Raw genomic sequence first — 22,945 nt, forward strand, 5'->3', positions numbered from 1 at the left:
TGCAATGAATGTGGCTCTCAAGACCAGATCAGTGAGGCTGGTCCAACAGGGTGAGTGGGGCACTGTTCCACTACTGCCAGTCTGCTCTCAGACAACCCCCTCCAGCCTGTCTTCTTACTTACAACCAGTCCAGGGGGTGGCACTGGGTGTCAGTGTCCTCCTTCTGAGTTTCAGTGTTGCATTTGTAGAATTCATCAGGAAAGAGGATGGAGACAAAACTGGAATTAGTTGGCCCTGCTAGTCAAAGGCTCAGGTTCTGCCTGCCATTGACCTGGCTTTCCTTTCTACCAGTCCCAATGGGTACCAGTCACCCCCTGACCCACAGCACAGAAGGTCTGGGGCTGGCTTGAATGCCCCAATTACCTGAGGGACGTGGGCTAAGAGGCCATTTGTCAATCAAACTGTTAGGATCTCCACCCACCCACTTACCTACCCATAAATAGCTATAGCAGTGGTATAACTATAAACTGTTAGCAACAGCAGCGCCAGGTCCAAAATTTTTTTTTTTACTGCTCCTAAATTCTTCCCTCTGGTTGAACATCAACACTGTTACAGGAACACCCTATGGCAGCATCTCACCTCCCCGCCCCCAGACTGCTACACACTGAAAATCTTCTACGATCCCCCCGAAGAGTGTCTCCCCAACTCCCATCCACCTTTCGCCACTCCTCAGTCACATTCTCATGTGACCTGTGCCAAACATAAGGGTTCCCAACTTTTAACTTTTAACTTTTTATTTGCTTATTTATCCTAGCAAAGCAGCCAATAACCCAGCAGAAACATTCCCCCTGCCCGCCCCGTCACTGCAACTCCATCTCTGGAAAAACTTGGCTTGCTGAATTTCTCCGTTTCACGTGGCTGTCAAAGAGGGTGGAGGAGATAGCAACCCTACTAGACACCCAAATGACATCTCCCTGCCCCATTGTTCTCAAGCCCCCACCCCCATATCCTCCTCTCTTTCTGGATCTAACATTTAACTATTATGCCAATGATACCTGCAAATATACACCCCACACTCCCTCTCCTTACCTCCCCATTGCGGTCTCCGTTAAGTGCCCCACTGACAGCTCCCTTCTCCATCGCCTGGCTGGCCATCTCCCCTTTAGAGAGACCCCCTGCCCATCTACGCAATCTTACCCTCCACCCCACCCCCAAAAGCACCTATTTCCCCTCTAAAGCCCCAGTAGGGCAGTTCAGCACCAATTCATCAGGTGGGGCGTGCGTGTCTCATCTGCACCCCCTTTCCTGCTGAAGCTGGCCCTTCACACACCCTTTTTCCCTTCCCCATCATTTGCCTTGTCCTCAGTACTCCCCCCCAAAATCTCTGCCTATTTCCTCCCCCAAAAAAGAGTAGGAGCAAGCTCCCCTCCCTCTGGGGCTACCCCACATATCACCCCCTCACTCACACACCCCATCCTTCCTCCCTGCCTTGCTGACAGCTCCCGTTCCCTATTGTGTGGCCTCCTGCGGAGGGGACCCCGGCCCCATTCCGTTCCCCCTCAGCGGCGGCAGAGAGGCTAGACGGGGCGCTGTCCCGCACCCCCGGCCCGCCATCCTCTCCTGCTGGCGGATATGCCCGCACCCCTTACCTCGAAGAGCTCGGGCGTGACGGCCGCCATGGTGCCGCCACCTCCTGCTTCGGCCTCTTTGTCCCGCAGCCGCCCCCTCAGGCCCCCCGCACGGCGCCCAGCCCAGGCCTCCTCCATTGTCTCCCGCTCGCTCTCCCCACGGCGGCGGCGCAGCTCGACCTGACGGGCCCTGGCGGCGGCGGCGGCGGCGGCAACTTCCAACCCCTCCTTCTCCGGAAACCAACCCACAGGCCTCCCGGGCGGCTCCCACTCGCAGCTCCGCCCAAGCGCTTCAGTCAGCAGCCGCTGCCTCCTCCGACGCCTAGGCCCGAAAGCCGGGCCTCGGTGCAAGGGAGAGGCCCGGTGGAGTGGGGTCTCCTCAGTCAGTCAGCCGCCCACCCGGAGGTCCCGGCTGGCGCGAGGAGGGCCCGAGGACGGCCTCCTTTGAGGGCCTCCCCGCTCTGTGCGGGTGAAACGGCTTTCTTGAGGCGATGGGAAATGAGGCTCTGCTTAAGGGGAGGGGGAAGGCCTGTTTTTTCTGAGGGGTCTTAAATAGTGGGGGGCTCCCCTGATAACTATAAGGGAGTCTGGTAAGAGTGAAGGGGGGTTCTCTTTCTGGTACAAGAAGGGGGGTCTCCTGGATATACAGGGAAAGGCTGTTATCGAGTTTAGGGGTGCTTTGATGTAAAAAGGGGGTCCTTAAGCTTCATGGGGGGCGGGATCTGCTGAAGGAATCGGGAGAGGGGGGGCTGTTCTGGACCGCACTGCGCTTGCAAGGGAGTCTGGCTTTTGGTAAGAGCTTCGGAGGGAAAGGCGACCCTTCCTGTCTGTAGAGAAGTCTAGCAGAAATGTGGAAGGGTTTCTTGGACCCTTGAAGGTGGGGTGCATGCTTAGAATTGCAAGGGTGCAATTAGGGTGCATGTTTCCAATTGCAAGGGAGTAGCCTGTGGGGTGGGGGTCCTCAAACTAGAGTTAGGACTCTCCCAGCCAGGGAGCTGGGGTCTGGAGCATAAGAGGACTGCTGCTCTGCATAGCGGGACTTTTGATTGGGGTGTATACAAGGGCAGACAGAGAGTGGTTCTTGGACCTGTTTTTGGGGCAGGGGTGTCTGTGACCTTTCGAGGGACTGCTCCCCAGGGAACGAATGTTTCCCTAAACTTCAGTGGGAGTTTCTGCTAGATTTGGCAGGGAGGGGGCACAGCTAAGAAGGAGTGCCCTGATCTGTGGGCTGAATTTTGGTTGAGGAATTTTGGTTGTGCCTGTTCCTCCGGCGAGGAAGCTAGTGGTGGTGCTGGGGTCAAGGAAGAGGAGGAACTCCTGCTCAGGAATTCGCCTTGGCACCCAAATGATGCCTGCAACAGGAAGCTCCTTGGCTGTGCGGCCATCCTGGATATGGTGATCTTGCGACCCGTTAGCTCCCTGCAATGGCCTTGAGGGGACTCTGGCTAATCAGCCACGAACAAGGGGCAGGTGGCACCATACTGTTTTCCAGGTAATATGTTACAAGGTCTGTTCTGAACCTATGTGCACTGCCTTCAAGTCGATTCCGACTTATGGCAACCTTATGAATAGGGTTTTCATGAGGTTGAGAGGCAGTGACTGGCCCAAGGTCACCCTGTGAGCTTCATGGCTATGTGCGGATTCGAACCCTGGTCTCCCAGGTCATAGTCCCAACACTTTAACCACTATTTCCATCCCTGAAGCAACTTGGCTATGTTGATGTGTTCTTTAGTTCTAAGATCTGTCATGTGCATCTTAGTATGCTCACCTCTGCGGCCTTAAACCATGGTTTTAATGAAAGGCTCTGTGTTTAATGCTGTGCCTCATGATGGGCAATGAGTAGATCATAATTTTGGATTGAACCACGAGTTCATGTTTTGCTGATACGATGGAAATAGAACTGGTCAATAAGTGCTTTCCACTGCCCAGTCACCCAGTGGCAGTTTCCTGCCCTCTCTCGGCTTTAATGGGAAGCAGAACTGCCCTCATGAGTAGGGACATCCTGTAGAGCGCATCAGCCACTGTGTACAGGAAGGACCATCGTTCGGTGTTAAGGCACCATGCTTTGCATCCAGAAGTTTCCAGGTTCAATCCTTGACATCTGTGGTGGGAAAGGGGTTAGGTAGTAGCAGGTGATGAGGAAAGACCCTTCTCTATCTGAGATCCCGAGGAACTGCTGCTAGTCAGAGTAGACAGTATTGGGCTGGATGGGCAAATAGTGTGATCTGCTGTAAGACAGCTTTCTTGGTGGTTGTTCCTACGTAGCTTTTCTACAATCCAGTTTTCCTTGGGATTCCTAGCGTGAGATACTCTGTAGATGATCCACTACATTAAATGAACCAGCCCACCGGTGATATTGTGACTTGTCATAATGACATGCTAATCAGAGCATCTGAAAACAAAGGGTATATTTACACAACATTCCCTCTCCCCAAAGAACTGGTCCTGATGTCTTGTGAGAGGGCAGTTACCAAATACTTTATAAACTGGGGGGGAAATGTGGCCTGGAGTGCATGCAGGGGATAGCTTTATAGCAAACGATATTCCAAGATCCTTTTCGGAAATCATGAGTTAAAATTCTATAAAATCTATATGTCAGAGTAGACAATACTGGCCAATAAGGCTTCTTCCTATGTTAGTAAAGTGGATCCTCTTTGAGTCTGTTGCACTAACATTGCATTTGGGGGGGGTGTACACTGGAGGCGCCGCAGGAAGTGATTGTTTATTATTTCAGATGTGTGTTTTCTGTGTCTGTGCTTCAGAGTTTGCATTGTGCAACCGTGGAGGGCATAGCAAGAAGGATTGCTAGCCTTATGCACAATAATGTCCTCCTGAACAGGATCAAAGATGTGGCTGTTGCCAGTGGAACGTTGCAATCATAAAACCCGAGGAGGAACTCAGACCATGAGCAATTTCTTAATGCTTCCATGTCTCTGAGCTGCTCCAAAGGCCAACATAATTGCAGGAGTGAGCCTTGCATCTTCCCTAACTTCATAGCTGGAAAAAAAGTCTGGAGCTCATTAAACTCACCAGAAGGTGGTGGAATACTCTCAGTAGCAAGCAGAATTGTGGATCCCTGCCCTGTTTTTCTGGGGCGGCTGTCAAGGTCATAGTACAAACAAGACAGAAAACATCTTGGTGACCTGCTCTTCCATATTGCAGATATGGTGGCACAAACCGTAGCTCAGAAACACGTCAGACAGTCATTGTGTGCTAAACATAATGAGTAGTCTGGCCCTGTTTTTCTCCTGTCTTCCCACAGGGTCCAAATTCTTGGTTACCTTGGGTGGGACACTATGCTGGATCATATGTTCACACAGGAACATCAGAATCTGCTTTATGCCGAGTTAGATCAGTGGTCCCCATAGCTCATTGTTGTCTACACTGACTGGCAGCAGCTCTCTAGGGTTTTAGACAGCTCTTCGCATGGTGAAGGAGTGGCCAACACCCCTCTAATCACTGTGCATATGACATTACATATTATATGTATGTGGCACGTGGATGCATAATCATGCAGACGCCTCATTTTGCCTGGAATGCCCTCCTGGTGCCAGGCATGCTGGGGGCCTTGTGCTCCAGCCTGCCCCAGCACCCACCCACCCACCCACCTTTCCCTTGAAGTGAATGCTGGCCGTGCTGTACACACATGCCTGCCGTCGACCAAGATGACAGCAGGGGCATCAGCCCGTTAGGGAAACCTCGGTGCCATCTTGGTTGATGGCAAGCAATGCGCCCTCAGTCCAGCCAGCATTCACTTCAAGGAAAAGGTAGATGGGGCATTTAGGCAGGCATCAAAGGCCTGCGCAGTAGTAGGGGGGTGCCTGGGAGCTCCCTCTCTGCAATCTGCTGCAAGGTCGGGAGCCAACACTGCTGCAAATCGCAGAAGAGAGCGCTACCCACCCACCCTTAGGAGGGGCCCTCGGCTAAGGCCCGACCTGGCCACCCTCTGGCTCTGGCCCTGGCCCATGTTATGGATGGGAGAAGAGAAGGGCCCGAGCTATTCCAGTATGCAAAGACCTGGTGAGTATATGAACAAGAGCACACTCTTTCATCCACAGTTCTCCCCTACATTCACATGAACGTTGGGAGGGTTAAAACGAGAAACAGAAAGGGCAGATGCTGATTCTGTGAAATCTCTACACAAACTGTGATGGTGATTATTGAGGTACAGCAGTAATAGTAGTCTGCATTGTAGATTCAGGAACACTTCAGCCATCGTTCAGCCAAAAAGGGAATTAAAGACAACAAATAAAAACCTTCCACCATGCCAGGTTCAAACACCGATTCTACATAATGCCAATTATCCCCTTTTGTTCATTCCTACTGTACTTTAAAGTGACACTGTCAACTTGACATTTTGGAATTAAATTAATTTTGAAAAAAAATCAAGCTTCTGACAGTGGAGTCTTTTTAAACTAATTACTGTACAACGTAGTAGTTAAATCCGTATGTAAAAAAAAAGTTTTTTGCTCTCCCGTTGATATTACAAGGGTTTGATATTTCTTTACCCCTTCAATTAACAGGAGAATTACGTACAAAACTGTAGTTAATAAAGAAGGATATTGAAGCAGCTGACAATCAGTTGACAAATCAGAACCAATAAATACAAGTCATGTTTCTCAAATTTAGGGGGTAGGCAAAGAACAGAAGGGTGAGCATAAACAATTTGCCTGTTTTATTAGTAATAGACCTATGAACATGCAGGGTTCTGGGTTTCCCAAAGTATGGGGTTGCAACCACTCGGGGATCAGTGTGGGATCATAAACCTTTGAGTGTTTGCAAGGCCTTACTTCCCTCCTTATAGATAACAATGTGAGAAGTGGGAGCTTCAGATGGAGGCCTGAGTGTACAATGGCCTGGTTCATGCTGTAGTTAGCCCTCAGAAAAGGATGAAGGAAGACTGTGCAAAAACAGCCATTGTGCTTATAGGTGTCTGGATGTACCACTCTCCTCACATGTGATATGTCAAGGGGAGCCAGCATGGGAACTGGAACAGAAATCTGGTGAACCAGCCTTTAGTGTTGGCCCAGTGTAGTGTCAGTTTTGTGCCATGTAACTAATCACTTTCAGTATACTGATTTGAGCCCACTTTGGGGCATCATTCATCATCATTGGCGATCACTCGTGGCCGAGTAAGATTGTCATCCCAGATAAGGTCTTTAACGGTGGGTCCGTAAGTGACTGTGGAGGCCAATTCTGGATCCACACAGCCTCCCACACTGAGGACATAGGTTTCCAGATGGAAGATGGTTGTGATTAGGATTTGTTTGATGTGCCTTCCGCTTAGCTCATTTGTCCTGTTTGCCCTGTATTCGTAACTGTTAGCTGAGTAACAGAATGTTGATGTTCCTGTTGTATATCTTTCCACATTGCAGGCGTTACCCCACAGTTGAAAAGCGAGCAAAATGCCTCAATGGAGCAAGTTATGCCCCTGTGCCGGAAGATAGTTCTTTCCTTAAAGCATTGCTTTTTGAACTGAGACTGACCGATGAAGATCAAAACTTTATAGAGCGTAGGGATGGCTGTTCCCAAATCAACAAGACTTCTGTCTATGCCCTTCAGGCAGAAAGTGGCGATCTCTGGCCTGTTGTGGCCTTCCAAAAGAGTGGGTTGATTTATGTCAGCCTCCCGTTGGTTGAGCAGCCCGTCACGCCACACCCACCTCTCATCAGCATCAGTGGGATCTCTCAGGCTTTTGCCATCTTGTCCGGGTTGCTGGCTTTCATGAACTCCAGTCAGAAGAGCAAAGCAGAGAGGACTGCTAAAATTGGCCAACTCCCAGGCTTGCTTATGCAGGCCTGTCCCCTTGGCACCCCACTGGATAGGAACTTGAATGGCTTGTCGTTGGAAAACAGTCACGTCGCTCCAAGTAGCCATGCTCAGAAACCGCCGGCTTGGAGAACCAGCACGTACAAGGGGAAACCTCAAGTTAATGTCTGTATCATTGAAAAAGTAAAGTCTGTGCAGTATGACAAAAGGGATGTGGTGGACATGTGGCAGGTATATGGAACTGTAACTTGCAAGGTGAGACACTTTCCATTCCAAATCTCTCTAACCTATTTGACACATGAATGCACCTGGAAAAGCAAATGTTCAGCTCTTTTTTATCTTGTCATATGGGGAAGCTGAACTTAATAATTTTAATGCTTGAGCATGCCACAGAGAAGCTGCTGCTTTTTTTAGATATGTGAACTAAAGCAGACTGAAAAATCTCAGTTTATGGTTATGCCCTTGCATACCTCATTCCTAGTTTTGCTAACTTAATAAGAGTTAAAAGGTGCATGTAATAATTTCTATATCATTTTTCAGTGTATAGTTTTCAGCATGCAATCCATATATTATTCATCTTTATAATAGCCCTGTGTGATAGGTTAAGCTGAGAGACACTGGTTCAATTCAAACTTCATAGCAAACCATAGTTAAGAAAGCTTAACTGTGGCTTGGTGTGATGCCTGAATTGACACGCCATGCCTTGTAATCAGCTCACAAACCAGAATGGAAAAGCAAGGTTTGAAATAGGCTTGCCAGCCATAGATTGTGTCAGGGGTGGGGAACATATGGCCCTCCAGATTTTGCTAGACTACAATGCCCATCATTCATTACCATTGTCCATTGGCTAGGACTAATGGGATTTGTAGTCCATCAACATCTGGAAGGTCATAGGTTCCCCACCCTGGTTTATAGTAACTATCAGTAGCCGGCAACGTAGTGGGGTGGCACTGCTCACCTGACCTCCTGAAAGCTGAGCTGCTGCTGCTGCTGCTGCTGCTGACCAGGAAGGGGAGGGGCGAGGTGGCAAAGAGGTCAGTGCAGTACCAAACGCACCAACAGGAGCACCAGTTTGGCTCTGCCAATGCAATTGCACTGCTCCGACCTCCCTGCCACCTCGCCACTTCCCCTTCCCAGTAAGCAGCAGCGACTCAGCTGTTGGGAAGTCTGGTGAGTGCCGCCACCCCACCACGCCATCTGCTACTGTTATCTATTGTTCATGATGTCCGAATTAAAAAAACAAACAGAGGAAACGGAGCCCTGAGTTTGCCATTATAGCTATTTTTACATAAACCATTCTGAGAAGTTGTGAAGATCATTCTCTAAAGAGATCGGTTCCAGTTTTCATGGATATCCAGGGGTGCTTTGAAGACTTTTGTTTTTGTCTTTGAAGTGTGACATCGAAGGCACTGCTCCTAACGTGACTGTCGGCTTGAACCTCCCTGCCAATGGCTCTCCTCTCCAAGATGTTTTGGTCCATCCTTGTGTTATGTCCCTTAACTCTGCCGTTCTGACCTCCAGTAGTGTTGACGTAATGGATGACTCAGCTTTCAGTGGACCTTACAAATTCCCTTTAATACCTCCTCCGGACCTCTTTGATCTGTGTTTTTATACTTCCCAGGTAAGGCGGCGTGAATCTGGCATCAGGGATCAGCATAGTTATGTGCTTGCCAAAGTCGCTACCCCCACAAGGAGTTCATTGGCAAAAGCCCTGGCCCTGCTGCCCTCCTCCTTGCAGCTGCTTGCCTGCCCACCTGCTCGTCCACCCTCTGGCCTGGTGGAGATGAGCAAGTTGAGCAGCAACAGTAGTGAGATTAAGGCGCAGCCGGCGTCCCTGGTGGTAAACTGGATGAGGGAGAAGGCCACTGGAGGCATCTTGTCCGAGGACCCCCCCAAACCCAGAGGGAGCACTTTAATCAGGCCCACACTTGGGACGAGCAGTCCAATTTTATTCGCTCAAGCTGGACGACTCAGCTGCCTGTGCAGGTCCATTCCCTACCCCCTTCTGCTAACGGTAATGAGGCATAAAATAGTTCTACAGTAAAATCCATTATGGAGACTGCAAAATGCTTTCTTGGTGTGGCTGGTGGACAAGGTGCTGCATTATGTCTCCACCTCCACTGGCCAGAGGGCAAGGTAGATGCAGGAGAGAGACCTGCAGAAAGCTGTGGGTGCTTCTGGGTTTGAGCCCATCACAGGAAGTGGCATGGGTCATAAAAATAATTTATTTATTTATTTTCATTTCTAGACCGCCCATAGCTAATAGCTCTCTGGGCGGTGTACAAAACGAGATTAAAATACAATATAGAATAAAATCAGTAACAAAGAGGAACACATTAAACTAAAACATTAAACATTAAAATGCCTGGGAGTATAGCCAGGTCTTAACCTGGCGCCTAAAAGAAAGAACCGTAGGCGCCAGGCGTATTTCCTCCGGTAAGCTGTTCCACAATTCGGGGGCCACCACAGAAAAGGCCCTAGATCTAGTAACAGTCCTCCAGGCATCCTGGTGAGTTGGTACCCGGAGGAGGGCCTTAGATACTGAACGAAGTGAACGGGTAGGTTCATAGCGGGAGAGGCGTTCCACAAGGTATTGCGGTCCCACACCGTGTAAGGCTTTATAGGTCAACACCAGCACCTTGAATCTGGCTCGGAAACAAATAGGTAGTCAGTGCAAGCGAGCCAGGACAGGTGTTATATGCGTGGACCGATTGGTCCTCGTCAGCAGCCTGGCTGCCGCATTTTGCACTAGCTGAAGTTTCCGAACAGTCTTCAAGGGCAGCCCTACGTAAAGCGCATTACAGTAATCCAATCTAGAAGTTACCAGAGCGTGAACAACGGAGGCGAGGTCGTCCCTGTCCAGATAGGGGCGTAGTTGGGCTACCAGACGAAGATGGATAAAACGCATTCCGTGCCACCGAGGCCACTTGAGCCTCGAGCGACAAGGAAGGGTCAAAAAGGACCCCCAAACTACGAACCTGTTCCTTCAAGGGGAGTGTAACCCCATCTAGAACAGGATAAACAAAATAAGGGTCCCCAGGAAGACCAGTGACCAAACTTTCTACACAGATTGGGAAACGACCTGATCTGGAGAAAGAGAGGAGAGAGAGGGAGAATGAACAGGAGAGAGTTTGGGCTGGCACGCTTGCCAGATTTGTAAAGCATACAGAAGTGAGGGAATTGGACTCAATGGCCTGATAGGCCCCTTCCAACTCTGTTATTCTATGATTGCCTGTCTGACCTACAGTAGTAGTTGTTGTTGTTGTTGTTATGTGCCTCCAAGTCGACTGCGACTTATGGCGGCGCTATGAATCGGCGGCCTCCAGTAGCATCTGTCAGGAACCTGACCTACAGTTACCAATGTAAAAATAATTGTCTTAAGTATTTAATGGATATAGAATTTATGCATGTGGGCTCAGCTTCATTAATTTATTTATGGTATTTGTATGCTGCCCCATAACAAAGTTTTCTGGGCAGCTTATAGTAAATAACTTCTTTTAAAAAAAGTAAAATACACAATCATTAAAAAGGTAGGAGAAAACTATATAATACAACAAAACAGGACTCATCACATCCCTAAAATTAAAAAAGGGTTTTAAAAACAAAGTGCCCAGACTACCTAAGTGGTTTGAAAGGCCTAGATAAATAGAAAGGCAAGCCTCTCTTGAAAGGCTATTCTATAACAGGGGAAAGGCCTTCTCCCTGGTGCTTACCCACCTCACTTCATTCAAGCAGGAACACCCAGAGAAGAGCTACCAAAGAGGGCCTTAAGGTTCAGGTAGGTACACAGGGGGGAAGGCAGTCTCTCAGGTAGCCTGGTCAAGCTGTTTAGGGCTTTAAAGGTTAAAAGGTGGGCCTGGAAATGGACTGGGAGCCCAGTGCAGCTGACAGAACACGGGTGCAATTTGATCAAACCACTCGGTCCCGGTTAATAACCTTGTGGCCCTGTTTTGGACCGACTGCAGTTTCCAGCCAGTTTTTAAAAGGCGGCCCAAGAATAGCAACTTACATGTATGAATAATGGCAAGGTTGCCACCATACTTCCCTGTACAACAACTTGGCCTCTCATGACAGTGCATGGTCTCCCCTCATTTCTGTGACTCTGAAAGGAATCTGCAAGTTAGCAACGGCTGTCCATCTCATTACATGCTTGGAGCGTGGTATCAGGCAGGTTTTTGGCCTTCATCCTAGAAATATTTCCAGCACCCTGCTGATCGGTGGTTTAGAGAATCTAGCTTGCAAATGAGTTGTTAATTCCTATTTTCCATCAGAATTAAGCACTTTCTGCCTAATTATCTTACTTTTTAGCAGTCAGAGAGTTTATATCTGACATCTGGAAGCTGTTGTCCCATTTTTTAATTTATTTCACTTTATTTTAGGATTTTCATTCTTTTATCATACGCGCTCAAGGAGGCCTCTGGGTAACTTACAACTCAACCTAAAAAAACCCTAAACAACAATTGATAAAACGCACAAAATGGTCTTAAAATATGAATATAAAGAATTTGGACTTTCTCCTCCCACCCAGGTACCTGTTCCACCTATTTTGGGATTTTATCAGCTGAAAGAGGAAGAATTACAGTGGAAGTTCACCATTCACCTGAAGCTTCATGAGAGCGTGAAAAACACTTTTGAATACTGTGAAGCCCGTGTTCCCTTTTTCAACAGGTGAGAATAACACAATCGTCCCCTTTTTTCTGGGAATGAGATTTTCAAGAATTGCCATGTTTCCATCATTGGGTGCATGTAAAAATTGTCATTGGAACAACAGTGTTAAAACCAAAAAACAATATTCAACAGCAGCAGCCAAGCTAACAGAGTAGAGGACCAGATAACATCTTGCCCAGTGGTGGGAATCTGTGACCCTCTACAACTCCCATCATCCCTGACCATGGGCCATGCTGATCTACCTCCTCTTGTTACCTTTAATCTAGCTTTCTCACAAGAAAAGCTGTTCAACCTACTTGTAAGGAAGCTACTAGGGCCTGGCTAGACATATGAACAGTTATGCTAGCCAGAGATTGAGTCTGTCTCTCTGTCTTTGTCTCTGTCTGTCTGTCTCTCTCTCACACACACACGCACACACTGGTTTGGGCTAGCAAAGTGTAGGTTTACTTGCAAGGACTATTGAAAACACTGATGGCACTAGGGTTGCCAGGTTCAATCCCTGAGACTGATCCTGTATCTTTAGGAGAAGAGAAAGTCAGCCAAGTGCAGGTGTTCTTGGAACCCTGTAATAGGAAAAACCACAAGGTGGAATTCTGCCTCCCCCCTGCACAACTTTTAAAGATACAGAAGACCTCTTGGATGCCAGGCCCGGCAAAATGTAAAATGTACTGCCTTCATGTTGATTCCAACTTATGGCGACCCTATGAATAGGGTTTTCATGAGGCTGAGAGGCAGTGACTGGCCCAAGGTCACCCAGTGAGCTTCATGGCTGTGTGGGGATTCGAACCCTGGTCTCCCAGGTCATAGTCCAGCACCTGAACCACTATACCACACTGGCTCTAATTCATACCAAGCGCACCTCATATAGAAAGAGTTCATTTTTGCACTTAGCGAATAGTTAACAAAGCGGTTCCAAGTAAATCCCAGGTTGCTGTAACTTGGCTGGTTCTTCTCTTGTTCACAGGGGACCCATTACGCACTTGGAATACAAAGTCAGCTATGGCCAACTTGAAGTAGCAAAAGAGAAAAGCTTGCTGGTTTGGATTATAGGTAAGATAAACATCTCTCTCTCTCTCTCCCCCACCCCTTGGATGAGGGAGGGCACCTTGTTGAGCCTGTATGAAAAGACAAGCCATCACAGCCACTTGGCTGACTTCTACATCTATTCTTGGGCTGCAGAAAGCAGTTTAGCCAAGTCCATGTTAAAGCCCTTTCCCTCCTCAGTGGGCTTTGCTGACATGGATTCCTTTTACTTCTCTAGTGTAGAGTTGGTGCCCAAGAGCGTGAACTATGAACCAGGAACTGGCTGGTCCTCATCGAAGGCCTAACCTCAATACATGCTACTTTAGACAAGCCACTGGCCCTCAGAATCCCCACGTGTAATGTAAGGATAAGAAGAAGAAGTCTGGATCTGCTCCCTCCATTTAGAAAGGGGGGAGCGGCTCTGATTTAAAGAGTGCTAGCTTCCTGGATTGGGCTGCTCCTTTTCAGCCCTCCCTCAGGGCACGCAGGTCATAAGTACCCAAGGGAAAGTAGAAGTCAGCCTGTCCCAACACTTCTCTCAGGTTGTGGTTGGTCCCTTCAGGAACTGGTGATCATGTGGTCCCTGGCCTAGGTTTCTTGGCTTATTTGGAGAAATGATACATAAATATTAACTATTAATAGTAGTAGTAGTAGTTGCTCTAAAATCTTTCTAGAAACCTTTCTTTCCTTTTTCAAGGACAAAAATTTCCCAAGTCGTTAGAAATTTCCCTTTCCGGGACTGTTGCTTTTGGTGCTGTGAGCCAGGAGCAGCCAGTTGATCCTGTGTGTACCGGAGGCACTGCCTACATCAAAGTAAGCCATCATCTACCAGGAATGCCAGGGAAACTGGGTCTTAGCTGCCCACCTGTGGCAGCCCATGAGGAAGGGGCATCCGTATCCCTAAAAATGAAGGAGCCTGGCTGCTGCTTTCATTCAGAAAGATCTTTTGGGCTTTCAGTCTGGATTATATGTATATTGTTAGAATATTGGGGGGGGGTGTTTCAGGAGAAATTAAGAGTCTGTGCTTCTCTCTCAGTGTTTTCTGCTTGGCTGTGCTTAGCTTTATTTTAGAATCCTCGATTTCACGCTTACTGGGTGTTACACGGACCAGCATTCCATCCAGGTCTTTTCATCGGGAAAACCAAAGATCAGTACAGGTGAGCACACTAACATCAGTTAATTTTACCTATTGAAAGAACACATTTAGGAAGCAGAAATGTAAATAGGCAAACTTTTCATGAATTGGCAATTTCAAAATTACATTCTGCAGAATTTAGCATTTAACAATATAATTTGGTAAGTAAAAATATTGTGACCTTTTGTTTTGTCTTACAGAAACATCTCTGTTCTTAAAATTATGAAATATTTAAAATCTTAAGACATATTTTAATTATTTGTGTTTTTTGAGGTACTGCCTAGTAGCAGATACCATGGACCACGAAAAAAATTGGGTGTTAGAACAAATTAAACCAGAACTATCACTAGAAGCTAAAATGATGAAACTGAGGTTATCATACTTTGGCTACATAGACATGATTCACTAGAAAAGATAATAATGCTGGGGAAAACAGAAGGGAGTAGAAAAAGAGGAAGGCCAAGCAAGAGATGGATTGATTCCATAAAGGAAGCCACAGACCTGAACTTACAAGATCTGAACAGGGTGGTTTATAACAGATACTATTGGAAGTCGCTGATTCATAGGGTCGCCATAAGTCATAATCGACTTGAAGGCACGTAACAACAACAAAAGCCTAGTAGCTTATTTTTTTTCCTCTCTGTTTTAATTTTAGCTCGAGAATTGGTTTCTTCAGATTACTACATCTGGAATTCCAAAGCCCCAGCTCCTGTTGTGTATAGAACTTTGCTTTTCTAATTTCCCCTCAATTTTGTACTAGAAATGGGGAAAAAAATAAATGTACTGAAATGTTTTATCTTAAGCTCTTGTTTTTGGGAAAACAACAAATTGTTTGTTTGTAGTTTAATAACATATTTATTGTTTGGAATGCCTCCCTTCTATCTTGCCTGCATTGTTTCAGACAATGCATGCTATATAGCTGCCATTATCCAACCCTTGGGTAGTCTGTAGCTACCTGTAGTCAAGTATACTGTATGCATTCTTTCACCAACACAATATATATCATTGGCACTATGCAAATTGTCCTGCTTTTCTAAAAAAAACTAGATATCAGAATATTATGGACTGGGATGTAAATATGAAGAAAAACCTCTTCTGAACTGTTCCTGTTAAGCACCTCCCTCTCTCATATTTAGCCAAGCCATTTTGGTACTCACCCAGAAATGGGAATAATCCAACAATAATGAACAAAAAGGAAAAATATATGTGAAAGAATCCAAGAAGATAATTTTATGCAATATGCCTGACACATTTCAGCAAGAATGGCTCGTAGGCAGATATTGCCCTACAAATTCTTTTGTAGTGGAAGGTTTTGTGATCAGTTCACTAAGAAATAAGAAAATAAGCCCTTAATAAAGACATTCTTGCCGAAACATGTCTACCGGCCCAAGTTCAAGGTATTGGTACTAGCATATAAAGCCCTGTGCAGCTCTGGCCCAGGTTACTTGAGAGACCGCTTTATATACTGTACCCATTAGGTCACTGTGGTCTGCAGGGGAACTTCAAGTTCCAAAGATATTAGAAGCCCTCTCCGCGGGAATCTCAGAGCAGGGCTTCAGTGTGGCTGCCTGTTCTGTGGAATAGCATTCCTGTTGAGATATGATAGGCGTCCACTATCTGTACTTTCCGGAAAGGACTGAAAATATTTTCAGGCTGATGGGCTTCCCCAGCTAGAGGAATGGGTTTCTGCCATGGGTGTCTACTTTGTATTTTAAGTATATCTGCTTTTTTGTATATGTGTGTGCTTTTAGCTGTTTTTATTGTACAATGCTGAGACACTGTGTGGAAAGGTAATAATAAAATTATTATTGTTGTTGTTGTTGTTATTAGTAAGAAATTCAGGGAAAACAAAACCTGGGTCTGATCTTATGGGTCAGGGAAAACCTAGCCAAAAGATACGTCTTTACAAGACGTCTGAAGCAACGGTTAGACCCTATCCACCCTCTACTTTTATATATGTGAATGAGACAGACGTGGAATGGTGGCCCTGTCTTGTCCAGCTGGTCCCTAAGTCTTCCTTTTCTGCTTCTAAACCTGCGCACAGAACCTTTGCAAGGGGAAGAGGTCCAGGAGTGCTATAGGCAATGCGGATGCTTCTCCAAAATGCTTCAAATAGAAGTGAGAGTACTTGCAGTGCAGGTGTGGTCTACGCAGTGTATATAATTCATAGCTGCACATCCTTCAGCCTTCCTTGGAAATGCAAGCAGTTGCCAGAGGAAGGTTCTGCCAAGCCTAGGGTTTTTGTGTGTGTGAGAGAGAGAGAGAGAGACTGTCTTTCACTATGTCAGACCATTGGTCCATCTAGCTCGGTATTGTCTATGCTGACAGCGGCTCTCTGGGATTTCAAGCAAGGGACATTCCCAATCCTGGCTAGAGATGCCATGGATGGAACCTGCTGCATGCAGGCAAATGCTCTACCACTGAGCTATGCCCCTTCTCCATCTTCACCGAATCGGAAGGCAGGGTGCTAATCTGCCCTTTCTTCCTGCTCCATGTATTGTTTGTAAAATGTATTCAGGTATACTTAAGCATTATACAAGATAATGGTCAGAAACTGAGCTTTGAACAGAACAAAGAAAAGCAGAGAGATTTTGAAAAGACATGGAGAGAGAGGAAAAAAAGAGGTTTGAAGAGGAGGTCAAATGAAATAGGGGAAAGAAGAACAAGGAGAGAAAACAAGGAAGGGAAGGGATTTGTTTAAAAGGGGGTGGGGGAAGAAAGGAAAGACAAAGATCAAGGGGAGGCTAGTGCCAAGGATACCAAGAGACAAGGGATGGAAGAATCTATTGTGCATGTTTAGCCTTGAGGAGAGAAGACTGAGGGGAGATATGACAGCACTCTTTAAGTACTTGAAAGGTTGCCACACAGAGGAGGACCAGGATCTCTTCTCGATCATCCCAGAGTGCAGGACATCGAATAATGGGCTCAAGTTACAGGGAGTCAGATTTCAACTGAACATCAGGAAAAACTTCCTAACTGCAGCGGTACAACAATGGAACCAATGACCTCGGGAGACGGGAGGCTCTCCGACTCTGGAGGCCTTCAAGAGGCCTCTGGACAGCCACCTCTCGCGTATGCTTTAACTTGGATTCCTGCACTGAGCAGGGGGTTGGACTTGATGGCCTTATAGGCCTCTTCAAATTCTACTATTCTTTGATTCTGTTATATCAGTTTCAGTTCTCTGTTTCTCATTATTCCAATCAAATTCAGTTCTCCACCTTTCTCCAGCATTTTGTGGTTTTGTTTCTTTTTTTTAAAAAAAAAGATCCTCATGAAAATTCTTCAGCATTTTAGTGTGAACTACACCTAATAAATACATTTTTATGCACACCTTAACGCAGTGCGGGGGCTTGAGAGTGTCGAAGAAGGTGAAAGCAGTGTCGTCTAGACCAATAAGCTATACTAGCAAGGGCACCGAAGGCAGAATGGTCAAAGCTGAGACACCAGACTAAGATGCATCCAGACTCAGAGGAAGGAAATGGTAAACCACCTACGAACAGAGTATCCAGACTGCAACACGAGATACTGCTGGATAAAGGAAGCCACGGACCTGAACTTACAAGATCTGAACAGGGTGCTTTATAACAGATACTATTGGAGGTGGCTGATTCATAGGGTAGCCATAAGTCAAAATCAACTTGAAGGCACATAACAACAACAATGCAGTTTTTAATAATTACACATTTTTGCAAGCAACTTTTAGTATAATGCATGACAATTTTCACTAAAACATTTATTTTTATGCACATTTTCCCCCATTACATGTTTTTGTAAAAATTGGTTAGTTGCAGAACTGCATTGCAAAATTCAGAATGTATGGATTTTGAGGGATGGCTGTTAATATGATAAATTCAGCTTTAAACGTGAACAGAATCTAATTTCTTCCCCCATCCCTACAATGAAGCAGAATAGACAAAGGTGAGGGATGGCTCATAAAACTGGGTCTTGAAAAATGGACTTGACTAAATGGACAGTTCTCCCAATGGAGGGCTGTAGAAAGTGGAGTCCCTCAAGGATCGGTATTGGGACCTGTACTTTTCAACTTGTTCATTAATGACCTAGAATTAGGAGTGAGCAGTGAAGTGGCCAAGTTTGCTGACGACACTAAATTGTTCAGGGTTGTTAAAACAAAAAGGGATTGCGAAGAGCTCCAAAAAGACCTTTCCAAACAGTGAATGGGCGGAAAAATGGCAAATGCAATTCAATATAAACAAGTGTAAAATTATGCATATTGGAGCAAAAAATCTGAATTTCACATATACGCTCATGGGGTCTGAACTGGCGGTGACCGACCAGGAGAGAGACCTCGGGGTTGTAGTGGACAGCACGATGAAAATGTCGACCCAGTGTGCGGCAGCTGTGAAAAAGGCAAATTCCATGCTAGCGATAATTAGGAAAGGTATTGAAAATAAAACAGCCGATATCATAATGCCGTTGTATAAATCTATGGTGCGGCCGCATTTGGAATACTGTGTACAGTACTGGTCGCCTCATCTCAAAAAGGATATTATAGAGTTGGAAAAGGTTCAGAAGAGGGCAACCAGAATGATCAAGGGGATGGAGCGACTCCCTTACGAGGAAAGGTTGCAGCATTTGGGGCTTTTTAGTTTAGAGAAAAGGCGGGTCAGAGGAGACATGATAGAAGTGTATAAAATTATGCATGGCATTGAGAAAGTGGATAGAGAAAAGTTCTTCTCCCTCTCTCATAATACTAGAAGCTGAATGTTGGAAGATTCAGGACAGACAAAAGGAAGTAGTTCGTTACTCCGCGCATAGTTAAACTATGGAATTTGCTCCCACAAGATGCAGTAATGGCCACCAGCTTGGATGGCTTTAAAAGAAGATTAGACAGGGCTATCAATGGCTACTAGCCATGATGGCTGTGCTGTGCCACCCTAGTCAGAGGCAGCATACTTCTGAAAACCAGTTGCAGGAAGCCTCAGGAGGGGAGAGTGTTCTTGCACTCAGGTCCTGCTTGCGGGCTTCCCCCAGGCACTTGGTTGGCCACTGTGAGAACAGGATGCTGGACTAGATGGGCCACTGGCCTTACCCAGCAGGCTCTTCTTATGTTGTTATGACCATGCCTTGTGAATGAATGCGAATATCCTGAAGGGAACAATATATATCACTCTCCCACTCATCCATCTAACACCCCACATTTTTTCAAACATATTCTCAGTGACTTTTTTTAAAAAAAAGAATCAGTTTTTCATAGTGCAAAATTTGACACTGATGTTTTCATGTGTCCCCCTTTCTCACACACACACACACAGAGTTGTATTTGAATTCTTGTTTCTGAAACACAATTTTGCAGGCCGCAGCGGCGGTAGAGTGGAAACACGCCGCCCAGCAACGACCAGCCACGGCCCCGACGAGCAGTAAGAGCGGCCGAACCACAGCAAGGAAGAAAGCAGAGTCCAGCAGCGCCGGAACGAAGAGCACAGCAGCAACGACGATGGAGGAGACAACACAAGACCATAGCACACAGCAGCGATAGAATCAGTCCCAACTAAAACAGCTAGGTTGGTGGGGACTAGAGAGAGGGCATTTTCAGTGGCGGCCCCCACTCTCTGGAACTCCCTCCCGTACGATCTTCGGCATGCCCCTTCCCTGAATGTTTTCCGCAAAGCCTTGAAGACCTGGCTTTTCAGACAGGCCTTTGGGACTTCCGGGGAGGGTTAATTTTCAGGACTAACTGCCTATTACTCTGAACTGTTATCATTCCTATTTATGGTTTCCTTGTTATATTGTATTTTATGTGTATTTTATTGTGCTGCATTTACTGCAACTGATTTGTACGTCGCCTAGAGCGGCCGTTGGCCAGATAGGCGACACATAAATTAAATTATCATTATCATTATTATTATTATTATAACCAAAATCAGTAAATAACTCCTTGTTGTGAGTAACAGAAAAATGTAGGGAAATTTGCTTGCAAAAACGTGTCTGTCAAAACTACCTACAAAAATGTGTTTATTAGGAGAAGTTTGCACTAATATGCTGAAGAATTTTAATGAGAGGGTTTTTTAAAAAATATTGCAAACTGCAGCAATGCAGAGAACAGAGTTTAAGACTGGGAAAGCAAGAGAACCCAAAGTTGACAGATTCATCCATCCCTAAGTCAGCAGCATCTGAGAGTTAAACTTTGAAAATTAGCCTGAAGGATGTTGGCATTCTGTATGGAATCCAGTAGACATCTTTTATTATTTTGTTCCAAAAGCTGCTATAGGAACTTAGGAAGCTGCCTTCTACTGAATCTAGGTCAGCACTGTCTACACTGACTGGCAGCAGCTCTCCAGGAGTTCAGAGAGGACACTCCCATCACTACCTAGAGAAGCCGGGGATTGAACTTGGGACCTTCTGCTTGCAAAAGCAGACACTCTACCACTGAGCTGCGGACGTTCCATTTCTTGAGATTGGAGCCTTCCTCAACTTTGCTTTACTGGCTTTGAAAGTGATTAGCTCAAGTGGCACAGAACGAAAAGGAGTCTAGGAATGAGCAGATGATCCCCAGGGGAAGAAATCAAGGGTGCACACAAGGAAGCATAAGACTCCCTGCCGCTTGGCGCCAACCAGACTGAAACGCCTGTTGGGCAGAAAAAGCCCATTGCTCTCTGTAGCAGACTCCCCTCACTTATCAGGGCAAATCCACCCCTGTTCACATCCCAAGGAGATCAGCTGGTCATCCCAGCGCTCCTTTTGATTCTGTCTAGAAACCTATCTTTTCAAGACAATTTCTTTCACGAAACGAGAAAAGGAAGGGAGGGTGGAAGACAAAAGTCTGTTTCCCGTTTGGTAGGTGACCTGTTTAATGTTTTCTCTGTGTCTGGGAACTCCTTAGTGTAATTACCGACCTTTGAACTCTGCAACTAATCCGGAGCTATTTTGTATTCCTGACTCATCTTGAAGGCTGGACCTTTCTTTTCTTCCAAGTCCGCTGCCACAATTAAAGGAGAAACAGCTGCATTTCAAAGGGATTCCAATTCCAGAAGCTTAATCGTGATTGACACGTTCTTATTCTAAGCTATAAGAAACTCTAAGAGTCCTTTCTTGGGTTCAAACTTCAATCATTTTCTAAAAAAAAAATCTCAATATGGATTTTATTCATTTTCTTTGATAGCCGTTCTTTGCCTACATATATATATATATATATATGTATATATACATATACACTTTGCATTGATGGTGAACATGAATTGCTAGCATGAGGGACCCTCAGGAATCTCAGACATCTTCTAGAGACAGAAGTGGGTAAATTCTGTTAAGTGTCAAGAAATATGATTAGGAAATCAGACACCTGCTATATAGCCTCGCATGCTTCCAGACAGGCATTCTTGAAGTTAGACACCAGCAGGGAAGGCTTGTCATGAACCCAACGATAAAAGCTGGCAAGAGGAATTCACAGGTTTAGCACTTTAGGAATGGATAATCTGTTATTCCAGTTTTAGCATAGCTTTCAGTTCCCTAATCCAAAGAGCATTGGTTTTGCACAGATACAAATTATTTATTGTTTTTCTCCAAATCTATGAATGCCTGCTTAGCAAAATACTGAAGGCTGAAGAAGGAGCTTTTTAAAATAATGCCGACAACCGTTCCTGGAATCAGAAAACCTTTTATTTGAAGGAGGGCCTCTTCAGATAATGCCTTGGAAGTTGCCTAGGGAGGCTTTTCTGGCAGTGCCATCATTGACTGAGATCAGGGGATTTACAGCAGAGACAGACAACATGGTGCCCTCCAGGTGTTGCTGGACTACAGCTCACATCAGCCCCAGCCAGCATGGCCAATGGTCAGAGATGATGGGAGTTGTAGTCCATTAGCATCAGGAGGGCACCACATTGGCTATCCCTTGCTTGCCTGAGAGCCACTCTGCCAATACCTCAGTTGTCAAACACTTTTCCTACCAAGCTTCAACCAGCATGGATTTTGCCTATCTTTGGTGCCAGCCAGAAAAAAAATATCATCCTGAATTGGTTGTGTCTTCGATGTATATGTACACTGACAATAATATTTAATAGACGGATTGGAGATTGTGATTTTAATTGCATTTTATTTTCTGTGTTCATGATGTTGTATTTTAAACTGCTTTCACCTGTCCCAAGATCACTTTTGGAGAGTGGTGGGATATAAATTAGGGATAGCTAATGTAATGCTGGGCTACAGCTGCCATCATCCCTGACCATTGGCCATGCTGGCTGGGGCTGATGGGAACTGGGAGTCCAACATCATAAATTGTATAAATAGATTGAAGACTTTAAAAAAAGGCTATAAAATCTTCCTCAAATCACATGCTTTTAGTGTAATTTATAACACTTTTTTGTTTTTTGTTCTTTTGGTGCAAACTACTTCAAGCTTGTGGAGATATTTTTAAACATTTTTAAAATAAACTCCTTTGGTTTTAAGCCAAGACCATTCCCATGAAGGTTTCAAAAGCTTATGCAGCTGTTGTGTGATATAGGAAGAGTGTAAACTTAGTAAGCTGAAAGGTGCATAAGAAACTGCCAGGTGTAGTGAAGATGGTAATAAGTGTGTGCACAGCAGGGATGGGCCAGAAATTCAATTCAGGTCGCATTTAAAGCTGAACCTATCAAATTTGCACTTTCTGAAACAACATGAGAAGTGAAATGCAGCCATCCTTCAAAATTCGCACTTATCTGAACGTTGTCATATAGTTCTGCAAAAATGCATACATTATGGGAAAGTGTGCATAAAAATGATATTAATAAAATAACATACCAAAATGCATTACATTAGGAGGAACTGCTTGCAAAAACGTGTGTGTTAG

At 45.6% G+C, this 22,945-nt stretch overlaps 2 protein-coding genes across 4 annotated transcripts in view; one reads left to right on the forward strand and one right to left on the reverse strand.

The window, feature by feature from the left end:
- EXOC5 (exocyst complex component 5) overlaps window positions 1-2,084 on the reverse strand; it is a 35,425-nt gene extending 33,341 nt beyond the window's left edge. The window contains exon 1 of the mRNA XM_061612487.1: window positions 1,590-2,084. Within this exon, the coding sequence (XP_061468471.1) occupies window positions 1,590-1,706 (117 nt within the window). The 5' untranslated portion in view covers window positions 1,707-2,084. The remainder of the gene's footprint in view (window positions 1-1,589) is intronic.
- Window positions 1,630-22,363, forward strand: AP5M1 (adaptor related protein complex 5 subunit mu 1). Of its 3 annotated transcripts, none has more exons than XM_061612489.1 (8): window positions 1,630-3,060; window positions 6,944-7,592; window positions 8,731-8,958; window positions 11,866-12,005; window positions 12,970-13,055; window positions 13,726-13,841; window positions 14,089-14,185; window positions 19,478-22,363. In XM_061612489.1, exons 1-8 carry the CDS (start codon window positions 2,993-2,995, stop codon window positions 19,543-19,545), a joined length of 1,452 nt encoding a protein of 483 aa, XP_061468473.1. In that variant the 5' UTR covers window positions 1,630-2,992; the 3' UTR covers window positions 19,546-22,363. The 3 variants fall into 3 exon arrangements, with proteins under 3 accessions (XP_061468473.1, XP_061468474.1, XP_061468472.1); XM_061612488.1 differs by lacking the exon at window positions 19,478-22,363 and adding an exon at window positions 14,819-15,976 and having other exon boundaries at window positions 1,634-3,060; XM_061612490.1 differs by lacking the exons at window positions 8,731-8,958; window positions 19,478-22,363 and adding an exon at window positions 14,819-15,976.
- Window positions 22,364-22,945: the final 582 nt, after the last annotated feature.

The sequence above is a fragment of the Rhineura floridana genome, chromosome 2 (genome assembly GCF_030035675.1).
Source record: "Rhineura floridana isolate rRhiFlo1 chromosome 2, rRhiFlo1.hap2, whole genome shotgun sequence".
NCBI lineage: Eukaryota > Metazoa > Chordata > Lepidosauria > Squamata > Rhineuridae > Rhineura > Rhineura floridana.